This window comes from Sitodiplosis mosellana, unplaced genomic scaffold (genome assembly GCF_009176505.1).
Source record: "Sitodiplosis mosellana isolate CC-2019 unplaced genomic scaffold, AAFC_SMos_1.0 Smas_scaffold_39, whole genome shotgun sequence".
NCBI classification, from domain to species: domain Eukaryota; kingdom Metazoa; phylum Arthropoda; class Insecta; order Diptera; family Cecidomyiidae; genus Sitodiplosis; species Sitodiplosis mosellana.
In genome coordinates this window covers 118,123-141,008 of record NW_022595281.1, presented here as the reverse complement: position 1 = coordinate 141,008, position 22,886 = coordinate 118,123, and the positions used below count along the sequence as shown (strand labels likewise).

Here is a 22,886-nt window from a genome sequence, read left to right as displayed (position 1 = left end):
CCCATAAGGTCAGTCTACATTCAGGCAAACTGGTATACTGAGAGCTGTCAAATCCGAGATGTAAATACTACTTTGACACTTGGCGTTTGTAAACATTTCACTTTGCATCAAATCAACTCAATTGGAGCTAAGAAATTTAAGTTTTATATATTTTTTTAAAAGCTATTTTTATAATTTAAGTCATCAACATGTTACGGAATACAATAAAATTTGGTAAGTAAACACATTGCTGAATTGCTTCAGTATCGAAAAGAGAATAGTGAAAGTGGGTAATGTTTACTTTCGTCGGTGTAAACTTTGGACTTTGGATTCAATGACCTTTTTTTTCTTGATTGATATGACTTGATCCAATCTATGAACTTGATAATTATGACTACCTTCTAAAATTTCATACCTTTTTCCCCGTTGATCAATAAAAATGCATGAAAATAATGTAAATTTGTTGTTACCGCATTGATACTAAAATAGCTTGCAGTCGATATGGATTACTTGGTGTTCGTCGACACATTGCCAGTTTGTCGGCATTATCTGAAACACATCAAATGCTACAGAAGACGTGTCGCGATTTTGCCGATAATGAATTGAAGCCAATCGCCGCTAAAATCGACCGTGAACACCTGTATCCGAAGGAACAGATCGAGAAAATGGGCGAATTAGGATTGATGGGTCTTGTTGTGCCGGAAGAAAATGGTAACACAACATTTTATTTAAATCTCTCGAATTTAATTGTTCAAATTCAATAAACCACTCCCAATATGTCACTTTTCACAGGTGGAACTGGTCTCGATTACTTGGCATATGCAATTGCAATGGAGGAAATCTCCCGGGGTTGTGCCTCGGCTGGTGTAATTATGTCGGTGAATAACTCATTGTACTTGGGACCACTTTTACAATGGGGCAATGATAAACAGAAGCAAGATTTTGTGCAACCATTTACATTGGGCGAACGAGTCGGTTGTTTCGCCTTGTCTGAACCGGGCAATGGTTCGGATGCTGGTGCCGCATCGACGACAGCCGTTCTAAAAGGTGATAAATACGTTCTAAATGGAACTAAAGCCTGGATCACAAATGGATACGAAGCTGAAGCGGCCGTCGTTTTTGCAACAACAAACAAAGAGTTAAAACACAAGGGTATTTCAGCGTTTATTGTACCAAAAGATTTGCCGGGATTTTCGTTGGGTAAAAAAGAAGACAAACTTGGTATACGTGGTTCGTCAACGTGCTACCTCATTTTCGAAGACTGTGAAATACCGAAAGAGAACATTATCGGTGAAACGGGCTATGGATTTAAAATTGCAATGAAAACATTGGACGCCGGTCGAATTGGCATTGCGAGTCAAGCACTTGGTATTGCACAGGCGTCACTCGAGTGTGCCGTTGATTATGCTACGAAGCGAACGGCATTCGGTAAACCAATTGCAAAACTTCAAAGTATTCAATCAAAAATCGCCGACATGTCACTTCGGATCGAAACGTCACGACTGTTGACTTGGCGAGCAGCTTGGCTCAAGGATCAAGGCCAGAGCTACACAAAAGAAGCGGCAATGGCAAAATTAGCTGCATCTGAAGCCGCCACATTCTGCTCACATCAAGCCATCCAAGTACTGGGCGGAATGGGCTATGTCAGCGATATGCCAGCCGAACGCCATTACCGAGATGCACGTATCACCGAAATCTACGAAGGAACCTCCGAAATTCAACGTCTTGTCATCGCCGGTGCAGTCTTCAAAGAATTATCATAAGAATCGAAAACTTCTCCATTTAAAGATAAAAAATCATCGAGTTAAACACGAATTCGCTTTGGTTTTTGAAAATATCTCTTTTTTTTTTTAAATTTGGATTCATGAAAAAAAGTGTTTGTAACTTATCTAAATAAAATGGTTCGTAACCAAAAAAAAACACATTGGGAACACATATCAATGGGATTTTGGTGTTAACAGCCGGAAAATTGACCGTTTGTTTTTTCTTTTCAATTGTATTTTTGTTGCTCTTTTTTTTCACTATATTATAATAAAATGAAATGATGGAGAGGAAAAAAAAACATTATGCGAAGAAGACGAATTTTATATATACAATTTGGTAGTGTGGTCAATCTCATACGTTCACTTTGCTCAGTGAGTTGAGGCAACGCAATTTGTCTTTTACAATGGTTCGAATTTCGTCGACGGTGATCTCGTGGTTTTTGGTTATAGTGCTGTCGACCAGAGTTTCCACTTTTGGATTCAGTGACAGAGAGGCCAATGTTTCGGTTAGGGTTTGCGGCAAACGTGGAGCCTTCCATGATTCTAAAAAAGAGAAGAAGTGATTCGGTTATTGAGAAGATTGATTCAGTTTTTGCATTCTTTTGGAGTAGAAATCGAGTATATTCGATCTTTATGGTAGCGAAAGTTCAAACTTAGTTCGATTTGATTGAAATGTGATAAAATCGACAATTTTGTGGAGAAATAACTTAATTTTTTTGTAATTGATTTAAAAAATTTACAGGAAAAAATTGATTTATTCGCATCAAAACCAATAAAATAAAATAAATAATGAAATAATTCCAATTAAAGCCTACCAATGGCTGCATCGATGGTGTTGAGCTCGGTCTTTAGCCGGTTGATAAGCGATGTGATGATGTTCACTCGCTCTTTATCATTTGGTGTATAAATGTTATTTCCAGTCGATTCTTCAACTGACGCTTTCTTCTTGTTACGCTTCACTTGTCGACTTGATGATGCTAGGTATTTTTCGTGGACGACCGACATTACTAAGGTCACCAAAGCGAAAATCTGTGGAAAAATAAGATGAAAAATGTTTCTCTTCAGCCCATAAAAAAAACACGTCGTCCTAGCTTAAAACGACTCGTCCTTCACACTCACCTCAATACTATTGGCGATAATTTCCTGAACGATGCGTCGATTCCACAGTCGATCGTCGTTGGCATTGTAACTTTCAATTTCATTGCAAATGGTTTTGCAGGCATTAATGAGTTGTTGATTGAACACCCGGAAAATGTCATCGATTGGTTCAACGAGCCGTAATTCCAGTGACAAAATCAATTTGGCTAAGCTGTAGAAGATGCTTTCGTAAGGCATATCAAGTTGGCCATGCAATCGTGATGGCAATAAATTGACTAGATATTCATTTGACGTAATTGAATGGTTAGCTGTGCGAATCTCTTTAAATAAATCCGTCCAATTTTTCAGTTGCGTTTCCAGTAAAACACATTTGTTCTTTGCTATCGAGCCTTCATCGTTTTTTGAGTGTTTTCCATATGTTTCCTTCGTGGCAGTTTCAATACAAATGGCAATCAATCGAATTAAATTGCTGCGAATTCGCAAAAGGTCCAAATCTTGTTGGTAACTTTGTTCGTTGATACGTTTCTGTGTTTCCTTTTGATTTGGATCCCATCGCACAATGACCGACAAATCACGATTGTCACGCAATTTTGCGTACTGCACATTCTCACGGTCCGAATCGATTTGCATGTATTTGAATGCATTCAAGCTTTGTTCGGGCGTTGTGTTTGCACCACCCAAGCAAACGATTTCCGAAATGATAGCATCGCTTGACGTGAGTGAAAAGTGATAGCTGAAGGTTAAACTGTCGTGGAAATCCATGAATTCCTGCAGCTTCGAGAATGAACCGTATTTGTAACACATCGAAATGTACTCGTGACCTTCTTTGTAGCTGTTGGTGAAGAATTTTAGCGTTGGTTCGTACACGGCACGTGCCATGGCAAACATACCCGATGTTGCCAAACGGGCACAATGCAAATAACCCATCGAATCCAATTGGATAAATTTTAAATTTAGACTTTCGTACATTTTTTGCGCGCCCCAACAACAACCAATCCGATGGTACAGTTGCAAACACAACAATTTTGCATGAAAATTGTTTGGACTATTGCTTAACAAGTAATTTAGTAAACATAACGCCTCCACCAAATGATCCGATGTCTTCAACTGCAACGCCAAATCGTACATCACGTGAACTGTAATGCAAAATAGAGGAATTTGATATAGTTTTTGATCGTTCTTCTGTTATTTCGTTTGTAAAGTGCGAAGTCGAAAGTGACCTAACTCACCAGCTAACAATGCATATGCATCCGATAGACCCATATCGGTTGGCAACATATCAATTCCAAATGCATTCAATCCATGCTCATAATGCAACGTGAACGCTGTGTACAATGCCGTTAAGTGATCAGCACTTAATGCATGTGCACCACACATACGTGACACTTGCAACGAACAAATGTGACGCTGCATTTGCTCTTTCTGCAAATAGAAATATTTTCAAATGGAACCAGAATCAAGCAAAATTAGTAGTAAAAAAGCGTTTAAATATATTTGAAGGACAGAGGTTTTTACACAAAAGTATACCAAAAATCTAAATATTACTTAATTTTGTTAGAATTAGAAAAAATATGAAAAAATAAGAAGAAAAAAATAAAATAAAAAGGGAATTTTTTTAAAAAGGCCTTTCTTACCGTTTGCGGCAGTGTTGTTGCACTGATATTACATAATTGAATCAATTTTGATGCTAGCTCTGGCCTTTGTTCTTCTCGTAAATCATCCAAAAATAGTACAATGTCCTTAGAACAGCATGGTTTTTCGCCAAAAATTCGGAAATAATCGATGAGCATTTCGATGAATTCACCAAACAATTTGTGGGCATCAAATTGATTTTTGCTCATTACACGACACAATTCCAAACGGGCTAAATATGGTCCACGGTTTTTCTTGTTACTCGATTCGATCAACTGGAGGGAGAAAAAAAAATTAAAAATTATTAAAAAAAATTCTAAAATGTTTAAATGTTAAAAAAATTTAGTTAGTTGGTTATTTATTACAGAAATAATAAATAAATAATTAAAAATAATTGAAAATGAATTATTATGATGAATCAATTACTATTTGGAAAAGAAACTGTGACATAATAAAATATCGGCTAAAATTTAGATAATCTGTGGAAATGACAAAAATGAAAAATCCGTAAAAAAAATGGCAAGAAACAACAGATGAAATTTAAAACTAACTAAGCTGCTCAACTGATCAAAATAATAAAATTCATTTTGAGCAAACATAAAAAGCCTAGTTCATTAAAACTTGTTAAAAATAAAATTGAATTGAAAAATTAGATTACTAATTTATTTATAAAAAAAAATAACGAAAACAAAGAAAAAACCCATAATACGAAAATAAATCGAAATATGAAAAAGGAGTGAAAAATGAATACATCAAAACCTAAAGTTGAACTGGTGAGAATAGAAACAGCGAATAAATAAATAATAATAATAAAAAATGCAGCTCATTAAAAAGTTTGTTCGTCGATCAATTCGCTGTTTCAATTCCAAGCGGATCAGTTGAGTACTCACTTCACACAAAAATTCATGGCAAGTCTCGAATGATGTGTCGATTGCTTGTTTATTATCAGTTCCTGGCTCTGTTTTGTTCTTCACCAGTTCGACAACAGTCTGAATATAATCCTGGTAGAAGTCCCATCGGTCGATACTGTAAAGTTTATCATTTTTGTTATTTCATTTCTTTTTTCTAATTTAAAAATTCCAAATAAGCAAATTTACTGTTCAGCTCTCAAAAGTCCCTTCAGCAGTACATTTAATTCAGGCCATTGCTTAAGATTACGCATGAGTTTGATGCGCATTTCGATTGGTGCACCTGGGTAAATTTTCTTGCCGGTGGGATTATCGAGGAATTTCAATTGTTCGGCGTATTTTTCCTGTTGATCCAAAATGATGAGATAGAGTTGAGCCTCTTGTTCAGCATCCAGTTTATTGTCGCTTATTAATTTTTCCATCATTCGTTGTGCCAATTCGAGTGACAGTTTCCGTTTGGCTGCATCATTTTTGTCGGCGCCACGAATGGCTTTCAGTAAACAACTCATGACTGCCCAGCAATAGTAGGGATTCTTTTGTTTCAATTTGAATAATTGCATTGCTACACGTTGCTGCGATGCAAACTCGTTGACCCGTGCATAGGACATGAATAATTGTGTTAGCAACTCCTCACTGGTACCGTCTTTTTCAACCGCATTCTGATAAATCACGCAGATTTTGCCAACTGGAAAATTGAATTATTTTTAGTTTTTTTTTTTGTTCATGGTAAAAAAAATTAAAAACGACAATATAATCGATTCTTTGGAACAATCAATTAATCAATACTTAAAAATCAATAAAATCGATTCATTGCAAATCGAAGGACTCACATTCTTCCATTTCTTTGTAGATGTATGAGAGAACTTGCATAGTTGCATCGTCGCTGGGTTTTTCCGCCACAATTTGGTTGATAATCGTGTTGCTTTCTTCATTCTTGCCCAGTCGCATCAATGCTAACCCTTTCAATGCACGAGCACATCGCAAATTTGGTGTCTTTTTTAGCACCTTTTCCGTTTCATGCAACGCCTTCTTGTTATTGCCCACTTCAAACGAGTCTGAAAGATGAATTTAAAAGGAATTTTTAGTATGGAAAATACCCAATTTGGAACTCATTCCATTCTTGTTTAGTTCACGGTGTGTCAAAATAAAAACTAAAGACTCTGACTGTATCGGTGAATGCATGCACATACCATAGATGGGCCTTAGCCGGCGTTCCACAACTACTGAATCAAACTGTGACATTTTTCGATTAATGCAATTCTATTGTCTGTTACACCGATTTAAACAACTAAACTAATATGAACGATGAATTGTTATCATGGAATATTTCGACTGCAGCCGACACTCGTCTTCACCGAAACACCGATATGTGCAATATTTTAAGGTTAGACTCACGATAGCGAAAAATGAGAGATAAAGAGAGACATTTCCCATACATGCACACACTCATTCAGTCTCTGCTCTCTCATTTTTACTCTCCGCATTGTGCGCGACAGTTGTCTGATAGCTTTGCAGAATCGTGCGTCCCTATTGGCGAAGAATGTTCTGCTCGATGATAGATTTGGTCATTTTTCGTTGTATTTTTTTTAAATTTTTCTCCATTTTTGATCGAAAAACAAGAAATTAGCAAGAAAAATGTGTGAATTTCAATTCCAAAAAATTTTTATAACCGAAAAATTCGGAAATTCCTCAAAAATGCCCATCTACTTCAAGTGGCTACCGCAATTTCGACGATAGGGCCGTGACAAAAACATTAGAATCGAAGTGTCAAAATCAGTCGCAGTGACACAAAATCTATAAATAATTGCCAAATGAGGAAAACAACAATTGCAGCAAGCATCACGCTGAAGGAGAAAAAGACGACCGAACAAGAAAAGAAGAGAAAAAATCCGCGAAATATTTCTGTCAACAATCAAAAATAGATTGAATTTATGTCCAAAAAGACCGTGGCCAATAAAACGACTAGTGATTTTGACGTTGAAAACATTTCAGCGCTCGTATTTTTCCCATTGATCCGATGAAATGAATGGAATATTGCGATTTGCACGACCGTCAAATGTGTGCTATAGAAAATTGACCAACGCATCGTTTGTTGTGGCAACAAAGTGATTTCATGCAGTTTAGTTTTGTAAAGTGATTTCGTTTATTATTTTATCGATAAAATTATCATAATTTTCATCTTGCTACGGTTCAAAAGTGTTAAGATTGATACCAAAAAAAAAAAAAAAAATAACAAAAACAAAACGCAAAAATAGTTTGTACCAAATGATTTTCGGAAATGAATGAGGCGATCACGTCACCGCCACCACCGCCATCAATACAACAATTGCATCATCAGGAATTAGTATTAAATCATAGCCAAAGTTTGAATTTAAGTGAAACATTTTTTAAAGTGTACAATCAGGCCGTGTGCCATTCATTTGAAGCGCTGGAGCATATACTGTTTTGCATTGGCATCTACACAGTTTTTTGCCTCGCTGTGTATTTGTTGATATTTCGAAAATGGGCGGCACAATGGAATCGAAATGCCACCAATTTACGATTTCCACAATGCAAACGGGTGCTCTTTGTCATCGCACATCCGGATGATGAATCCATGTTCTTCGGACCCACAATTCTGTCACTCACCAAACGCAACGACTGCCAAGTCTATCTGCTCTGTTTGTCCCATGGTTTGTACTGTGTGTTTATTTTTCCTTCTATGGGATTGAGTAGTGGAATTTTTCATGGATTTGCGTTTTTTTCAACTTTTTAATCGAACCTTTCGTTTGTAATCGTTATATTTTGTTCAAAATGTTTTGTTTGCTTGCTTAAGCTTTGAATTCGGGCACATTCTTGAATCTTTGCCATTTGACATAGCTAAATTACTATTCAGAAGCATGAAAGTGATGTTCTAACGGAGTAAATTCAATTAGAATACATTCAAAATAGAACATTTTTGGTTAAAAGTTACTCATTTGTTGGCTTGAATGGGTAAGAATTGGTTTTCATAGGCAAAAATTGATTTGTTCAGGCAGAGACTGAAAAATTTTGGACGATTTTTTTTTTCTGGAATAGCGTACGAAAATTCGTCAATTTTTTTTCATTTTCAATGAAATCACAACTTGTTTTCTTTCAAAGTTGTTTGAAAATGACAGCCAAAGCATTGGTTCGGCCACTTATATCAAAAAAAAATCATAAATTTTTCAAATATTTACTGTTTTTGATTAAAAAAAGACTTTTCAAACTAAAAGACGAAAAATGATTGAAATTCCGTGAAAAAAATCCACTCTAAAACTACTCATAAGTGAAAATTACTCAAAAATTACTCATAAGTCGATTGAAAATACATTGTCAATAACAAAACGTTTCATAAATTGCAGGAAATCATGGAAAACTGGGACATCAGCGTCAACGTGAACTGTGGAATGCATGTAAAATCCTGCAAATTCCCGATGAAAATATCACATTAGTAAATGCGACATTGTTACCTGATGACCCAACTGTGACCTGGAAACCGCAAATAATCGCCAAACAAATTTTGAAACAAGTCCACAGTTTGGACATCGACACAATCATCACATTCGATCGCGATGGTGTTAGCCATCATGCCAATCACTGTGCAATATTCTACTCCAGCATATCGATTTACGTGGCAAACCTACTGCACGAAGGTATAATTTAGAAGATGCAAGTGTAGTATCTAAAATAAGTGGAAAAACTCTTCTGTGTTCTTGTCTCTGGAGAATCTCCAGATACGTTCATTCTGTATTGCGACTCATTCTCTTCATGCATTCTCTATTGGAATTCTCCTAGTTTTCCATTAATGTGTTGATTTGTTGAGTGGCGGTCATGATGATCCGGACAGCATGCTTTTGTGTTTCTATTACAATGGAGTATGCTGTCCGTCCAAGACGTTATGACCGCCACTTGAATTGTCATTTTCTATCAATTTATTCATTTATCAATTTCTAATTCAAATTCCATTCATTCACAGGTTGCCGTTTATTCACCTTGGACTCGGTGAATGTGTGCCGAAAATATTCGTTTCTATTTGATTTATTGTTAAGCATTGGTCTGTCAAATCATTGGTGCATATTGAATTGGTGGGATTTTCGTCGTGTACAAAAGGCAATGCATGCACATTACTCGCAAATGGTGTGGTTTCGTCGGTTGTACATCATGTTTTCGCGTTATATGGTCATAAATACGTTGCGTGAGATTCAACTATCCGATGCGGAGCTGGAGATGCAAATCGATTCTCTGCAAAAGACCAACTGATCTGATGAAAGGTGATGACACCACGATCAGAACACTCAAGTGATGACGAACGCCACAACCAAAACCAACACAAACACCAAAAAAAAAATTCAATGGAGAAACAAACCAACAAAACAATGCTTTATCTCTTTAGCAATAATAATCAACACACAAAATCAATGTTATAATGTTTAGATGAAGAACATTTTGTTCGTAGATGAAAATACTTTACTAGACATTTAAGAGGGCAATAATTACTTTAACCGCTACTCCCCCTGGTGAAGCAACAACCATTATACGTTTCAATCTAGTCCATGGACACAATCGCTTTTTTTTCTCTCAGATTTTTTTTTCAATTTAATAATTTTTTTTTTTCGTTTCTTTTTGTGTATAAGCATTTTTCAGTTTTTGAATTGAAGCAAACATATTTTTGATAACGAAACATGTTAGGAATTTAATTATGGAATAAATGTTGAATGGATGAAATCTATGGAATTCAGCGGTTTTTGTACATCGAATCATTTATTTTTGGAAACGTTTTGTCATCATTTTGACCATTTTCAGCTGTTCCTGTCAATTTTTAGCCTTTTGGTTCAATTTGCAGTTTTTGTTCGTATCAAATGCCATTTTTTGAACAAATCTCAATTTTTCGTACCATTTTCCTGATTATTCATCAAATTTCGAATATTGTATCGATTATTACCAATTGAAATGAAAAAGAGAATTGTTGGTACTGTTCCATACAATAAACAAACCCATAATTTCATCAAAAATTATGATATCCCAACGACCGTCGCAATTACAGTGTAAAAACATCACAGTGACAAATCAAATATGATTTTTCTCACGTAGTCCATTTGAGAATGTGCCAAAAATATGTTGGTGGCGCCCTCCGTTCAGTCACATTCTCTCTCTCTCTCCGCATTCTCTCTTACATTCAAGTGACAAGTAAATGGCTGTCAAAGCAGGGCAACGAATACGAAGAAGAAGAATAAAAAGAAGAAGAAGCTGAGAAGAAGGAAAAAAAAATTCAGTTTTGCCAAACAGTTTCAATTGATTGCACACACATACACCGTCGAAGTAGCAAATTCCGATTAAAACAGGCCAATTTTAATGCTGTGTTTGGTGTAAAATTAGTTGAATCGCTTACTGAAAAGTGACGAAATAGACGTGACGAAAAATAAAAATCGAATTAAATGAAATATCCATCGGAATGTAAACGCAATTATATTCAAGTCTGGGTAAGCACCGAAAATTTCTTGTTGCAATTAAACGTCGTGAGTGGATTGTGTGTGAGGCGAAACAGTGTGTGTTAGTAAAAAATAAAGGGCGAAAAAACGAAAACAAAACGGCAACAACGATGAATGTGCCACTGAAAAAGCGGCACAATTATGGCAAATTGAACGGAAGCGCCTCGTCGCTCAACGAACCGTCGGCAAAACGTTTGCATTCGAGTAAGTGTCTGTATACTGTGTGTGACCGACCATTTTTGGACATTTTTGACAGGTGCATTTTTAATATTGCATTTTTTTTTTCTCTCGCGTCATTGCAGCACATTCAAATGACGACGACGACGACGATGACGATGAAGAGTACAGCGATGAAGAGTATGAAGAGGAGTCGTCAAATATGGACGAAAGTCTACAAAATGGACCGGCTACTTTGGGAGCCCTCACTATTAAAGGTAAAGATACGGACGAATTTTTGACCGAAGCATTGGACTTTGATTCATGTGGTCAAAGCGTCGGTTTAGGCTTCTTGCTCTTTTTTGCTCTTTTTTGCTCTTTTTCCCCATTTTTTCCCTATTTTTTCTCTTTATTCTCTTTTTAATCACTTTTTTTCTGCTTCCAAAAACACCGTGCAATTTGTTACGCCTATGATGAAATAGACCAAGGTGTCAAGAGACCGTTTCAGTATTTGAGTATCGAAGATATGGCGGTGCCAGGCGATATTCATGATGATATCGATAAAATACAAAGCTCATCGTCATCAGTCATTTTGAGCTCATCTGCATCGAATCATGATTCATCCGAACGCATCCCGGTTGAGAGCAGCAGTAGTAGTAGTGAAAGTGACAGCAGTGGTAGTTCACGTTCGTCTAACAATGAAAACAATAGCGAAGTGAGGAGCATTTGTGATCCACTCACCGAAGAAGCATTAATTCAACACAATGCCGAATTTGAGGCGATGAACTCCAAGGAACGCATCGACTATTGGAATATTGCTGATGAGTTCAGCGAAATCGAAGATGACTTTGACGATAAGAAATACTTTTCCAAGCCAATTCGATCGGAAAGAGTATGTACAATGTGAAAGTTCAAGAGGCATTCAAAGGAAAATGGTTGATTTGAAGATGAAAAGTTGGTTTTGGTTTGAAGAAGAAGGAAAATAATGTATTTCTCCTTAATGAAGAGACAATTTCCGAATTTATCAATCATTTTTTATCAAATTAATGGAAAAAAAATCTTCAGTACGAAGTTTTCCCTTGAATGTCTCGGTCAAAACTATTCTAAACCTCTTTGGAATGGTATAAACCGGGCTACTTTGAGTATTTTTCAATCATTTTTGCCTCTTTTTTCGGTAATTTTTGCTCAATTTTCTCATATTTCCCCATTTATTTCCATTCCATCCTGTACAGCTGCAAAAGCGAATGTACACAAAGCCGGCGCCGGTATTTTTGTCGTCGCGAAAATCAAAAAAAGAGGACAAATCCCGCAAGACTGACGAAAAACCATCGAATTCAACGAAAAAAACGAAAGCAGACACAAAAGAAGCGAAAAAAACTCCACCCAAAGTGACACCAAAAAAGAATGAAAAGCCACAAAATCGAACAACAGCTAAAGAAAAGTCGCAACCACCACCGCCACCAGTAGCATCAGTACCAGCGCCAGCAGCTACACCTACTGTTGAGCCGCCGACCAAACCGATTGTCGTCGAACGAATGTCAGCTATTGTAGTGCCGGTGGTTCGACCGATGCAGCCCCTAGTCAATAATCGTATTGTCGAATCGAGACCGGCCAGTGAGATTCCTTCAGCTATAAAATTTCGTGTCAGCTATGTCAAAGACACATCTATTCGTTCGAACAGTTTTAAAACGCCAACAACGCCGAATACATCGCGGATAAGTGACGGTGGCTGTGCCAATTGTAGCAAACATTCAAGATTAAATGATTCATTTTTAACAACATCGTCATTACCACCACCACCAGCTACCCATCATAATCAAGAGGAATTTTACAAGTATTTAGGCATCGATACGAATCCATCGCAGGAGAAATCATCGCCGGAACTCAGTCCAAACGATGCCAATTCATTGTACAATCATCGGCGATCGTTGCGTGTATTCGTCCAGCAGAAACAGGGAAAATTTACGAGGGCAACCAATGAAAAATCGCCAAGAGATGATAAATCACTGGACAAAGCAGGCATGCGATCGCCCATGGTAAAATCGTACACTTCAAATAGCGACTCAACGAATGTATATAATCACAAGCAGCAAACACCGGAGAATGGTAAACTACGTGATGAACAAACGCCGAATGGAGCAATGAAATCGATCTCAAGCCACATCAAACAACGACACTCGTACGAGCCACCATCATCCGATGGTGATGGCAGCAGGCCGAACAATGAACCAAGTGGATCAAATAACAATTCATCGCTTAAAGAGACTGACACTGAATGTGATGCAACGAAAGAAAATGCAACCGATTCGAATCGATTTGGTGACGGAAGTGGTCCATCGAAGGTGGCACGTGTACAGAAACGCATTGTATTGCCCAGCCCAATGATGTTAACCAAAATGTTTGAACGATATAAACAGTGTTTCAAACAAGGGTTTGCGATGCGACAAGGATATGCAAGACGTAAGTCAACATTCAAAAAACGATCGTCGAATAATCTTCAGCCGAAGGAAACTTCAACACAGGAAGAAAATGCAGAGAAACCAGCCGAAATAAATGGTGAACATAGCACAGATGATACACCTATTACCACCTGCGAAGAATTGATTAACACATTTTCACCCACATCAATCACACATTCAAATGCATCCACCGACAGTGCGATTGTGATCAATTCTAATATCAACGACATGACACAGCCAACCGTCACATTGGATGCATCGAATTCGTTGCAATGGCAACAGGATCTGGCCAACCACATTGATAAATCACAATTTCAGAATCCATTAGATCCAAAACACGGTGCCATCCTTGCAATTCTCACACATTCAGTATCACCCAATCACGATGAGGTTATTGTTGTCATTCAACAATCACAAATCAGCTACTGGTATTCAACGTCAAAGGTATTGGGCATGTTTGGAGTCGCTCGATCTTGGATGAAAATCGGCGATATAACACGCGTTCAAGAAGGTGAGTTAAATGAAGAGGAAATTTTTTGTTTCTCAATATTTTCAAACTTTTTCTAACTGTTCAATTGTTTCCTAATTTTCGACCCACATAGACAAAGAAATAGATGCCCTGTATCAGAACCGGTTGATCGATCTCGGTGAACAGTTTCCTGTTTACGTTGAAATGCGTGCAAAAGAGTCGGGCCCTAATGAATTTCGTCAGTGCAACTTGACCTTTGTCTACGTCAACGTGTATTTTGTCAAGCCAAACGCCGACGGTCAACCGGAAATCGTAACGGAACGTGTAAATTTAGATACGATCAAAGGGTGAGTGGCGATTGAAAGGAAAATTCCACATTTTAAATTTTATCCGATTCGGACGGCTGAAGCAGTATTTTGGTTCAAACTTTTGTACATTTCTTTTATGAAACCTTTATCATATTTTAATTATATTCATTCTCCTACGTCACTGTTCAGGTACGCCAATTCGATCTATTACACAGCGCTGAGAACATCACCAAGTGTGCTGATGACATGGACCGAACAGAATGTTAACAATCAAACTAGGTGTAGCATCGTAAAATACACACTTAAAACACCATCACTTGACAATATCGACGACATTTTCGACTATTCCTACTTGCAACACGACATCAACACTCTTTATGCCATCAATGGTAAACATTCATTTGTAATTCTATTTCTGTAGAGTCTCTGTTACCACAGATGACTTGTTTGTTATTGTTTTTCGGTTCGAATTTTCCTTATGTTGATCTATTGTGAATTGTGCAGATTACCATGTTGTTGGATGTGGCGATAGAACTGTATCAATGTGGGACCATCGAAATGGTAATCTGTTGATTGACATTGAAATTGAACTACCCACCATTGGACGTAATATTGCTTGCTATACGGTCGGTGGTGGTGATGATGTAAGTATTATTGTTCAACAAAGCAAATGTTTTATTCGGACATTTCTTTCTAAATAATTTCTTTAATTATTTCGCTTATTAAGGCAGCGATATGCCTTTCTTTCAATCACGGACAATTTCTTTTGTCATAATTAGCAGCACTGCGGTGCTGAAAACGTGTTAATTTGAAAAATGTTCAAAATGTTCCAATTTTTCATTCGAAGATTTCAAATTGTTCAATTTTTTTTTTAAATGAAGCTTCTCTAATCCGTTTTTTGAACGTATTTTTTCTAATTGTTTTGATTCAGTTGAAAAATTCCTAAAATAATAATTCAATTTATTTTCTGTATTGCCGGATACAATTTAATTTTGATATCCACGTTCCAAAAACAGAATTACATTTTTTCACATGAATTTTTTTTTTTGTTCAATTGAATTAAATTTTCTTAGTTGAAATCATTTCCGTTTTAAACGCCTTGTTTATTCTTTTTTTTCAAATCTCTGAAACTTTAGCTTTTTAAGCAGAGTTGAATTAAGGTTGAAAATTTTTGAAAAATTAGAAAAAAAATCAGAAATAAAAATTTTGAAAAATTCACAAGAAAGAAAAATTAAAGAAATAAAAATTGATAAATTTAAAAGAAAAAAGAAAAATAATTCTCCTATTGAAGAAATTTTTCTGAGTTGTATTGAAATTTTTCATGGAAAGACTCAAAAAACAAAAACAAAAAATCATTTCAATTGCAGGTTCCCGACTACATGTTGTTGATTCAATTAGCGTCTGCTGAGAATGGCGATGAACAATTAAAAGTGATGGCTGTGCAAACTATCCATCCATACAATTGGCGAACACTTCAAACACACAACATTCCGAATTGTTATGGAAAGTGAGTATCACAGAATTTTTTTTCAACTGAATTGGTCTATGGTTAAATCTTAGTCTATGATTAGAACCATAATTTTAATCATTTCCATTCAACTAATACTGATAAATACCATTTTATCTTCAGAATTCGTTCGATATTCAACCAAGACGATATGTTGATGATAACCTTCATTAATGGAGCGATGATGTATTTGAATATTTCATCGCCGCACAAAATCTACATCCGTAATGTTACAAACGAGCAAAAGAAGTCAGGGCCGCAAATGAATGGCATCAATCAGGCAAAGAGTGGTTCAACCAAAGCGGGTCAACTCTTTGCTCAATGCAACGGACAAATAATTGAGATTGTTAACGATCGAGTGGTCACGAAATCGGTGTGGGAATATTTCATCGACAAAGACTAACCATCGCCCCCAACAAAAAGATAATCCATTTAGCTATAATGGAAATGATAAAATTGTGAATAATAATTGATAGCATTTGTTTTTTCCTCGGTGACGCTCCCACCAAAAAACGTCGATAGAAAAAAAACTGCTAAACAAGAAAAGGAAAAATCGATAGGAGAAACGCAAACTATTTCAAAAATATTCAATTGTGAGTTTTTTTTTCTTTATCATCGGAACGATTTTGTTGACGTGCCTTTTGCAATGGCACATTGAAAAAAAAAACCATTTATTAGGTTAGATCGCGACGCGCGGATTTACTAAGTGATTCTACATAGAATAGAAAAATAATGTGCTTAGGAATTATAATCAGAGGCAAAAGTTGTAACCAGTAACATTTATTGCACTATGGAAGGTATCTAAAAAGAGCGAGAGAAGAAGAAACACAAAATAACACGTACAGAAGGAAAATCAATCTATTTAAAAATTCAATAAAATGCTATATTAGAAACGGTAAACGATGGATGTTTCAATTTTTAATGTGGGTTTCCTGCTTTTTATCGGCAATTGAAGTATTTTTCCACAGAATTTTCGTTCTTTTCTCCAAAAGAATGTCCTTATTTTCTTCAAGGAGTTCATTCTTTCCTTCAAGAAACCACTTTGAGACGAAAATTCACAGAAAAGGGAGAATTTTCATCATGTTTCCGGCAAATAATTCGAGGATATTTAAAAAAAGTGAAGAAAACCATCTTGAATATGTTTCAATTTCTCTTTATTTTCAGTATCGACGCCAATGACGCTGATTCTCAATAGGTGAAATGGCCTTTGGCGACGCAAGCGTGCAAATCTCCCAACATAATCTATTCTCCCTTCAAACACTAACACACGAATGGTTTTAGCTCCACCTTCTGCATTCAAAATGGATCTGGCCATTCATCGGATCGCCGAATCTCAATGAATTTAAAGTCGGTGCTGTTCATTGCCCACTTGGTTGCTAGGTAAATATTTTCCGATACATAAACGGTCACCTTTTGTTGGGTGTTTAATTTTTTTCGTTCTTCATTCAGCGTAGGTAGATCCAGGACTCCTCTATAAAAGTGGATGCCATAAGGCAAACATTCAACCGTGATCTCCTTTAATTGTGCTGAGTTCCGTATGAATACGAAAATATCATCAGCAGTTGCTTGATTGAAGTAGATCCGTTCCAGTTTATTGAGTGTCTGTGGGAGTGTGTGTAGATCAGCAACGTGACAGCTCACCGAAATGCCTAATTCCTTAACATTGATCAGTGATTGCAGTGCAACGTCACGACTTTCATAGTTTACCACATACAGCCGCTGCAGAGCGTGCAACGAGGCGATGGCCTTGATGGAATTCTGATCAACATACTTTGTGTTCAGAAATAATCGCTTATAAACACCTTTCTCATGCAGTTCATTCAGTAGTTTACAAAATGTATTCATGTTTCGTTTGGTCCACCAGTCAACATCGATGGCCAATTGGTCAAACTTCGGCTTGGCATCAATGATCGCATTTCGGTTATCCCACAAACAATTTCCGCTCGTTGCAAAATTACGAACTTTTCGATTTCGAATGAAAAATGTTTTGAGCTCATTAATTTTAACTCCTTCTTTATGGACCAGTTTAAGGTATTCTAATTTTGGATGCGGCCGAAGTAGCCATTGATTGCCGGTGCCAATAATTACGTTTCGTTCACGATTCCGTATGCTCAATCGCTTTAATTTTGGACACATTTTCAGGAATTTACCGAAATCACCGCTGACGTTGCAATCGATCAGGTCCAACATTTCGATTTTCAATAGAATCTCTTTGTACGACTCGATGGCAGTGGTGATTAAATTGATGCGAACCAAGTTGATTTGTTTTAGAGACACGAACTTGTTTGGATCATACGGCAATTTATCTAAATCCATTTTGAATATCGAAATTTTTTCAATGAATTGCGCAAAACCATTTACTCCAACCTCTCCCACATGAATGCCATCCATATCGTCCAGTATCAACGCCGACGGGTAATTCCGCTTGAAGTAATCACCAGAGATTTTAAGCAGTTTGGTGCACGTTTGACCCAGTGAATGTAAGTCTTCCAATGACAACCAATCGAATACAAGATTTAAACACTTGTCGTTTAGATGCAGAAGTGATGGTGGCAATCGACGACATTTTACATAGTATTTGATTGTTTGGTTCAACCATTTACACGTTCCACCAACTGAGTTTAAATCTCTGATATCCAACATATCAAATAATTTGTATAGAAAATCGATATCCAATTTTAGCATAGAAAGTGTTTCAGTTTTAATCGACGGGTCCAGTGGTGGTAAATCTTCATCTGATGCAACATTTACTTCGGACGACTTTTCAGTTGATTCACATTTCAATAAGTGCTCTTGGTTTGGCTCATCGATTGACATGTAGCTCACTTCAGAATTTTGGCCCATTTCAATCGGGATATTTGCATTACTTGACCAAATCTGTCCGACCTTGGAAAGTTTACCGCGTTTTGAACTTCTGCCTTCCTTCTTTCTATTTTTATTTATTTTCCGAATGAAACTTTTATTTTTCACGATAAAACTTGACTCTTGATTTTCAATCACTTGATCTATCAGAATTATGTATGTTTTCTGCTCGGCTCAGCTCTTTTCGTCTCCTTGTCAACTCTGGCCAAACCAAAAAATTGACTCGATAAATGGCACAGCTGATATGATAAAGCCGTAGATCTAACTCAAAAAAAAAACAATTTACTGGAAATTTTGCAAATAACACATCGGTAAAAAAAAATTCTCAACTAAAAATTTGACAAAATCGAACATCGAATATTTGATGTCTACTAATTCTCGATTTATTTTGAACGTGTACTTCGATTTATCACAGAAAGTCTCACATGGAAATAGGAATCAATACATTTCAGTTGAAAATTTCTATGTTTGCCCTATTTTTTTTTTGTTGGCTCAATTTCCAAATGCTATTGTGCTCAGTGTCCAATTCTCTGCACTCAGTTCAATTGATGGGACGATTTTTTGCTATATTCTTTGAATTCATTCTTTTTCTTTCCATCTTCTTTTTGATGTTGAGTCAATAATAATAATAATAATAACGGATTAAAAATCATTTCAGCCTGTAAAAATCCAATGAGTCAAAATTGACTGAAAATTGAACAGCCCATTTTAGCGTCTTTTTTTTGAATAATTTTTTTGCCAATCGAAATTATCGATTCGATAATTTATTCACAAATTTTCATTTTCTGGTATCTTCAGTCTACATATTTCCATCATAAAAGTGTTAAATCTGAAAAAATCGTTTTCGTCGTAAGCGAAAAATTAGTTTTTGTCGGAAATTCGTTAGATTTCGAATTTCTGTTGAAATATCATTACTTTTTGTTCCATAGAAATATCCGGTGTTCATAAATTCGAATTGATTTTATAAAAGGAGAAAAATTTCTATAAAAGAAAAGTCATTGATCGTCCATTAATTAGTCAACATCAAGTAATTCGACAAATTCCAATAATTCACCACCATTTCCAATATCAAAATAATGATTGCAATCGGAAAATTGCCGCAAATCAACTAAAAGTATTCATGAGAAACCCTCTTAACAAAAAATCCGATACCGAAATGTCAATAAAATTTAAGAAATAGATAGATGACAGAATGAGAAAGGAATGTGTAATGAAATCCATAATAAACAAATGTCAACTTTGTTTTCTGTTAAAAAGAACGAGACAGTGCACTGCGTTTACGCCGACATATGCAAATCATTTACACTGACAGTGTAACTTTGTAAAGAGGTGCATATAAACGACTGGTCAAGTAGAAAACAAACCGAAATTCGTTCCGTTTGCACAAATGTCACACTGGTTTGACACAAATCAGATGTTTGTGCTGATATCGCAGTGTCAGCGGAATTTGCGTTTGTTGAAAGAGATAAACTGTGAGTGAGAATATTGAAATTGTTTGTGTCAATAGAATTGGCTATGGATTGTAGATAAAAACGATAAATTCCGCCACAAAAAGGTGCACCATCGATTTTACTACAAAAAGACAGTGGAAGTAACACGATCCGAAACAGGAATTGATGAACAAAAGTGTGTTTGAAGCATCTGAAAGGCAAGCTCGTCGTTGTTGCACGAAGTAAAGGGGATTTATGTCAAAAAATTGACACGATTTATGTAAGTTGAAGGAAATATTGAAGTTTTTTCTGCAAAAATATGAAAAGTTGGATTAGAAAAACCTCGTTTTATGTTAAAAGTGTTGTTTGCTTCGGTGGTCAATGTGACCACCGCTACATGAGATGTAATTTGATCATGACGTTGAAATGTCACTTTTCAAAACACTGTAAAGTTACTTTTGATTGAATTCACTCTGAATTGGCTCTGTTTTTAACTTCAAACGCTACAATCAATGTCAGCATCACACAAGAGTCTCTCTTCTTTCAAAACAATAATCATTGTCAAATTTTTTTCTCTCTCACAATTCCAGTCTGCAACACCACCAGAACCCACCATGAAGGAGTATTACAAGTGCAAGCGATGCTATTCCGAGCTGTCCGTGCGCCGAATTGCTCGGCATCACACCAAAGTGCATCCAGATGTGCCACATGATTTTTATCTGGATCATTTTTTCGATCTCGAGCGGCCACTCTACAAATGTGACTTTTGTTCATGCAAAATGTCGGAAAAAAGACTCATCAAACACTTGCAACGAGCCCACCTGTTTGACAATCATCCATTCAAAGCGAAGACATTGCCGTTTACACAAGCAGTTCCGGCGGCCAACTCAAGCCGAACAATACCCGTGGTCGAATTGAGCAGTGATTCCGAAGTAGAGATATTGCTGGCAAAAAAATTGAAACGATTGGTTGATGCAGCAGTTCAATGCGATGGCATTGGAGGCCGATTGGACGATAGGTGCGTCGGCACATATCACAAAATGAAAGAAGCAGTTGTCAATTCGGAACAAAAAAAGTGCAATGACGTCGGTACACAAACGTCGAAGGGAAAACACGTGAGCCCGGTCAAGAAGCACATGCAATTTAGTCTCGAATATGACAAAGATGATGGATGGTTGGAACTAGTTTTAAGCTAGCATATGCACGAAAAAATATTATTTAATTAATAGAAAAAAAAACATTTATTTAATGGATTTGAAAAAAAGTAGATTTGGATGGTTTTTATTGAATTGTTATCGATATATGGAAATGCAATAATAATTAATTAACTAAAGAATTGTTGTTAAGAACGCTGACGACTTTTTTTTTGGATTTGATGATATTCATATAAACCTTTTAACGTTATTATAAATTGAGGGGAAAAAAATTTCCAACATTAAGCTTGGAAAAACTTGCTTGATTTAATAAATCGAATCGTAGAACAAAAGAATGAATGAGTTTTGATTCGTTGCTTAAAGTTTCATTGGGATTTGAGAAAGTTTTCGACCAACAACTGAAAAGGATATGATCCATTATTATCCATCTGCACCGTAATCAACTAAATTCTTCGTCATTTCACTATGACCCAAACAGGCTGTAACTTGTAGAGCAGTTGATCCATCAGAATACTTCAAATTCAAATTAGCATGCCGCGAAACGAGTACATTCACCAATTGTCGATGACCAGAGCATAGAAATGAACGGTGTTAAATTCAATACGTTTTGTTTTTTGTTTTTTTGTGGATTGGACCGTCTATATCATGGATTATTTTAAGGAATTTAGATTTTTGAGTATTGACAACTGCCATTTGATCTGGGGCGATCAAAGGTTCAAATATCCGAATACATGATGAAGCTTGGAATATCTAGTCTTAGTTTCAGTATATCTGACCAATGGATTTAATTGCCAAGTATTGGAAATTGCAATGGGTTTATGGGCAGTAGGTTGTTGTTGTTGTAATCCTGTTTGCCCATAAACCCATTGCAATTTCCAATACTTGGCAATTAAATCCATCGGTCTGATATACTGAAACAAAGACTAGATATTCCAAGCTTCATCATGTATTCGGATATTTGAACCTTTGATCGCCCCAGATCAAATGGCAGTTGTCAATACTCAAAAATCGAAATTCCTTAAAATAATCCAAAAAAACGGGTGCGAATCGTCTTCTTTTGCCAACGCGCGCACCGGTTTTTTCAGTCAAACCGATTTCATCCTTTTGGAATCATCAGCACGGCTACACATCCGTGTATCGGTTTTTTATTTTTTATTTATTTTATTTATTTTTTTTTGCTGCCTGCTTGAACATATTTTTTATGATTAACTTAACTATGGTACGAAATGTACCGCGCAGAAGGCCTAACAATATATTTTGTATATGCTGCCTAACAGCTTGAACGTTTTTTTTATTTACTGTATGAAATGAAGGTGTGTGGTGAAGGAAATAAAAATTAATTCAACATTTGTCCGGTGCAAATTTCATACACCATTTTCATGCGGAAGTATTGCATGTGTTATTCTGGGGTCCTGGGGTCCTGGGTCTTGGGGTCCTCTTGATTTAGTGGGGTCCTCATATTTATGTCTCTTATTGACTGGGGTCCTGGGGTCCTGGGGTCCCGAATCAAAAATTCACAATTTCACGAAAAAGAAACACGAGCTCATATGTTTCACTTTTTTATTTATATGGAAAAAACACAAATCACAAGCTGTGCCTTTCAGCCACCTAACACCACCTCGTGGTGCCCAATCGGAATGACCGCACGTAGCTTTTCACTAATGGGGTGAAT

General features: G+C 36.4%; 5 protein-coding genes across 5 annotated transcripts; 4 read left to right on the top strand and 1 right to left on the bottom strand.

Moving 5' to 3' along the window:
* Positions 1 to 57: 57 nt before the first annotated feature.
* LOC129569715 (short-chain specific acyl-CoA dehydrogenase, mitochondrial) lies at positions 58 to 2,049 on the top strand. The gene is made up of 3 exons (XM_055448845.1): positions 58 to 213; positions 469 to 690; positions 772 to 2,049. Exons 1-3 carry the CDS (start codon positions 189 to 191, stop codon positions 1,740 to 1,742), a joined length of 1,218 nt encoding a protein of 405 aa, XP_055304820.1. The 5' UTR covers positions 58 to 188; the 3' UTR covers positions 1,743 to 2,049.
* Positions 1,800 to 7,786, bottom strand: LOC129569713 (phagocyte signaling-impaired protein). Its single transcript, XM_055448843.1, has 9 exons — positions 6,571 to 7,786; positions 6,211 to 6,435; positions 5,570 to 6,065; positions 5,363 to 5,498; positions 4,475 to 4,747; positions 4,070 to 4,262; positions 2,862 to 3,976; positions 2,558 to 2,771; positions 1,800 to 2,285 (listed from the first exon to the last, which is right to left on the bottom strand). Exons 1-9 carry the CDS (start codon positions 6,620 to 6,622, stop codon positions 2,095 to 2,097), a joined length of 2,895 nt encoding a protein of 964 aa, XP_055304818.1. The 5' UTR covers positions 6,623 to 7,786; the 3' UTR covers positions 1,800 to 2,094.
* LOC129569716 (N-acetylglucosaminyl-phosphatidylinositol de-N-acetylase) lies at positions 7,147 to 10,114 on the top strand. The gene is made up of 3 exons (XM_055448846.1): positions 7,147 to 8,052; positions 8,743 to 9,033; positions 9,357 to 10,114. The coding sequence occupies exons 1-3, from the start codon at positions 7,659 to 7,661 to the stop codon at positions 9,638 to 9,640; spliced, it is 969 nt and encodes a 322-aa protein (XP_055304821.1). The 5' UTR covers positions 7,147 to 7,658; the 3' UTR covers positions 9,641 to 10,114.
* LOC129569712 (uncharacterized) lies at positions 9,357 to 16,668 on the top strand. The gene is made up of 9 exons (XM_055448842.1): positions 9,357 to 11,073; positions 11,172 to 11,303; positions 11,508 to 11,917; positions 12,258 to 13,995; positions 14,087 to 14,300; positions 14,451 to 14,650; positions 14,766 to 14,905; positions 15,629 to 15,768; positions 15,892 to 16,668. Exons 1-9 carry the CDS (start codon positions 10,980 to 10,982, stop codon positions 16,169 to 16,171), a joined length of 3,348 nt encoding a protein of 1,115 aa, XP_055304817.1. The 5' UTR covers positions 9,357 to 10,979; the 3' UTR covers positions 16,172 to 16,668.
* Positions 16,669 to 20,005: 3,337 nt separating this feature from the next.
* Positions 20,006 to 21,546, top strand: LOC129569692 (uncharacterized). Its single transcript, XM_055448800.1, has 2 exons — positions 20,006 to 20,340; positions 20,651 to 21,546. Exon 2 carries the CDS (start codon positions 20,675 to 20,677, stop codon positions 21,254 to 21,256), a length of 582 nt encoding a protein of 193 aa, XP_055304775.1. The 5' UTR covers positions 20,006 to 20,340; positions 20,651 to 20,674; the 3' UTR covers positions 21,257 to 21,546.
* Positions 21,547 to 22,886: the final 1,340 nt, after the last annotated feature.

What these genes read in the sequence shown, in the direction of transcription:
- LOC129569715 (XM_055448845.1), top strand. Translation starts at nt 189, where the DNA reads ATGTTACGGAATACAATAAAATTTG. An exon ending in ACGGAATACAATAAAATTTG is followed by an intron (nt 214 to 468) that starts GTAAGTAAACAC and finishes ATACTAAAATAG; the next exon opens with CTTGCAGTCGATATGGATTA. An exon ending in TGTTGTGCCGGAAGAAAATG is followed by an intron (nt 691 to 771) that starts GTAACACAACAT and finishes CACTTTTCACAG; the next exon opens with GTGGAACTGGTCTCGATTAC.
- LOC129569713 (XM_055448843.1), bottom strand. Translation starts at nt 6,622, where the DNA reads ATGTCACAGTTTGATTCAGTAGTTGTGGAACGCCGGCTAAGGCCCATC. An exon ending in CCGGCTAAGGCCCATCTATG is followed by an intron (nt 6,436 to 6,570) that starts GTATGTGCATGC and finishes TTCATCTTTCAG; the next exon opens with ACTCGTTTGAAGTGGGCAAT. An exon ending in GGACTTTTGAGAGCTGAACA is followed by an intron (nt 5,499 to 5,569) that starts GTAAATTTGCTT and finishes TAAACTTTACAG; the next exon opens with TATCGACCGATGGGACTTCT.
- LOC129569716 (XM_055448846.1), top strand. Translation starts at nt 7,659, where the DNA reads ATGAATGAGGCGATCACGTCACCGCCACCACCGCCATCAATACAACAA. An exon ending in TCTGCTCTGTTTGTCCCATG is followed by an intron (nt 8,053 to 8,742) that starts GTTTGTACTGTG and finishes CATAAATTGCAG; the next exon opens with GAAATCATGGAAAACTGGGA. An exon ending in GGCAAACCTACTGCACGAAG is followed by an intron (nt 9,034 to 9,356) that starts GTATAATTTAGA and finishes ATTCATTCACAG; the next exon opens with GTTGCCGTTTATTCACCTTG.
- LOC129569712 (XM_055448842.1), top strand. Translation starts at nt 10,980, where the DNA reads ATGAATGTGCCACTGAAAAAGCGGCACAATTATGGCAAATTGAACGGA. An exon ending in GGCAAAACGTTTGCATTCGA is followed by an intron (nt 11,074 to 11,171) that starts GTAAGTGTCTGT and finishes GCGTCATTGCAG; the next exon opens with CACATTCAAATGACGACGAC. An exon ending in ATTCCGAATTGTTATGGAAA is followed by an intron (nt 15,769 to 15,891) that starts GTGAGTATCACA and finishes TTTTATCTTCAG; the next exon opens with AATTCGTTCGATATTCAACC.
- LOC129569692 (XM_055448800.1), top strand. Translation starts at nt 20,675, where the DNA reads ATGAAGGAGTATTACAAGTGCAAGCGATGCTATTCCGAGCTGTCCGTG.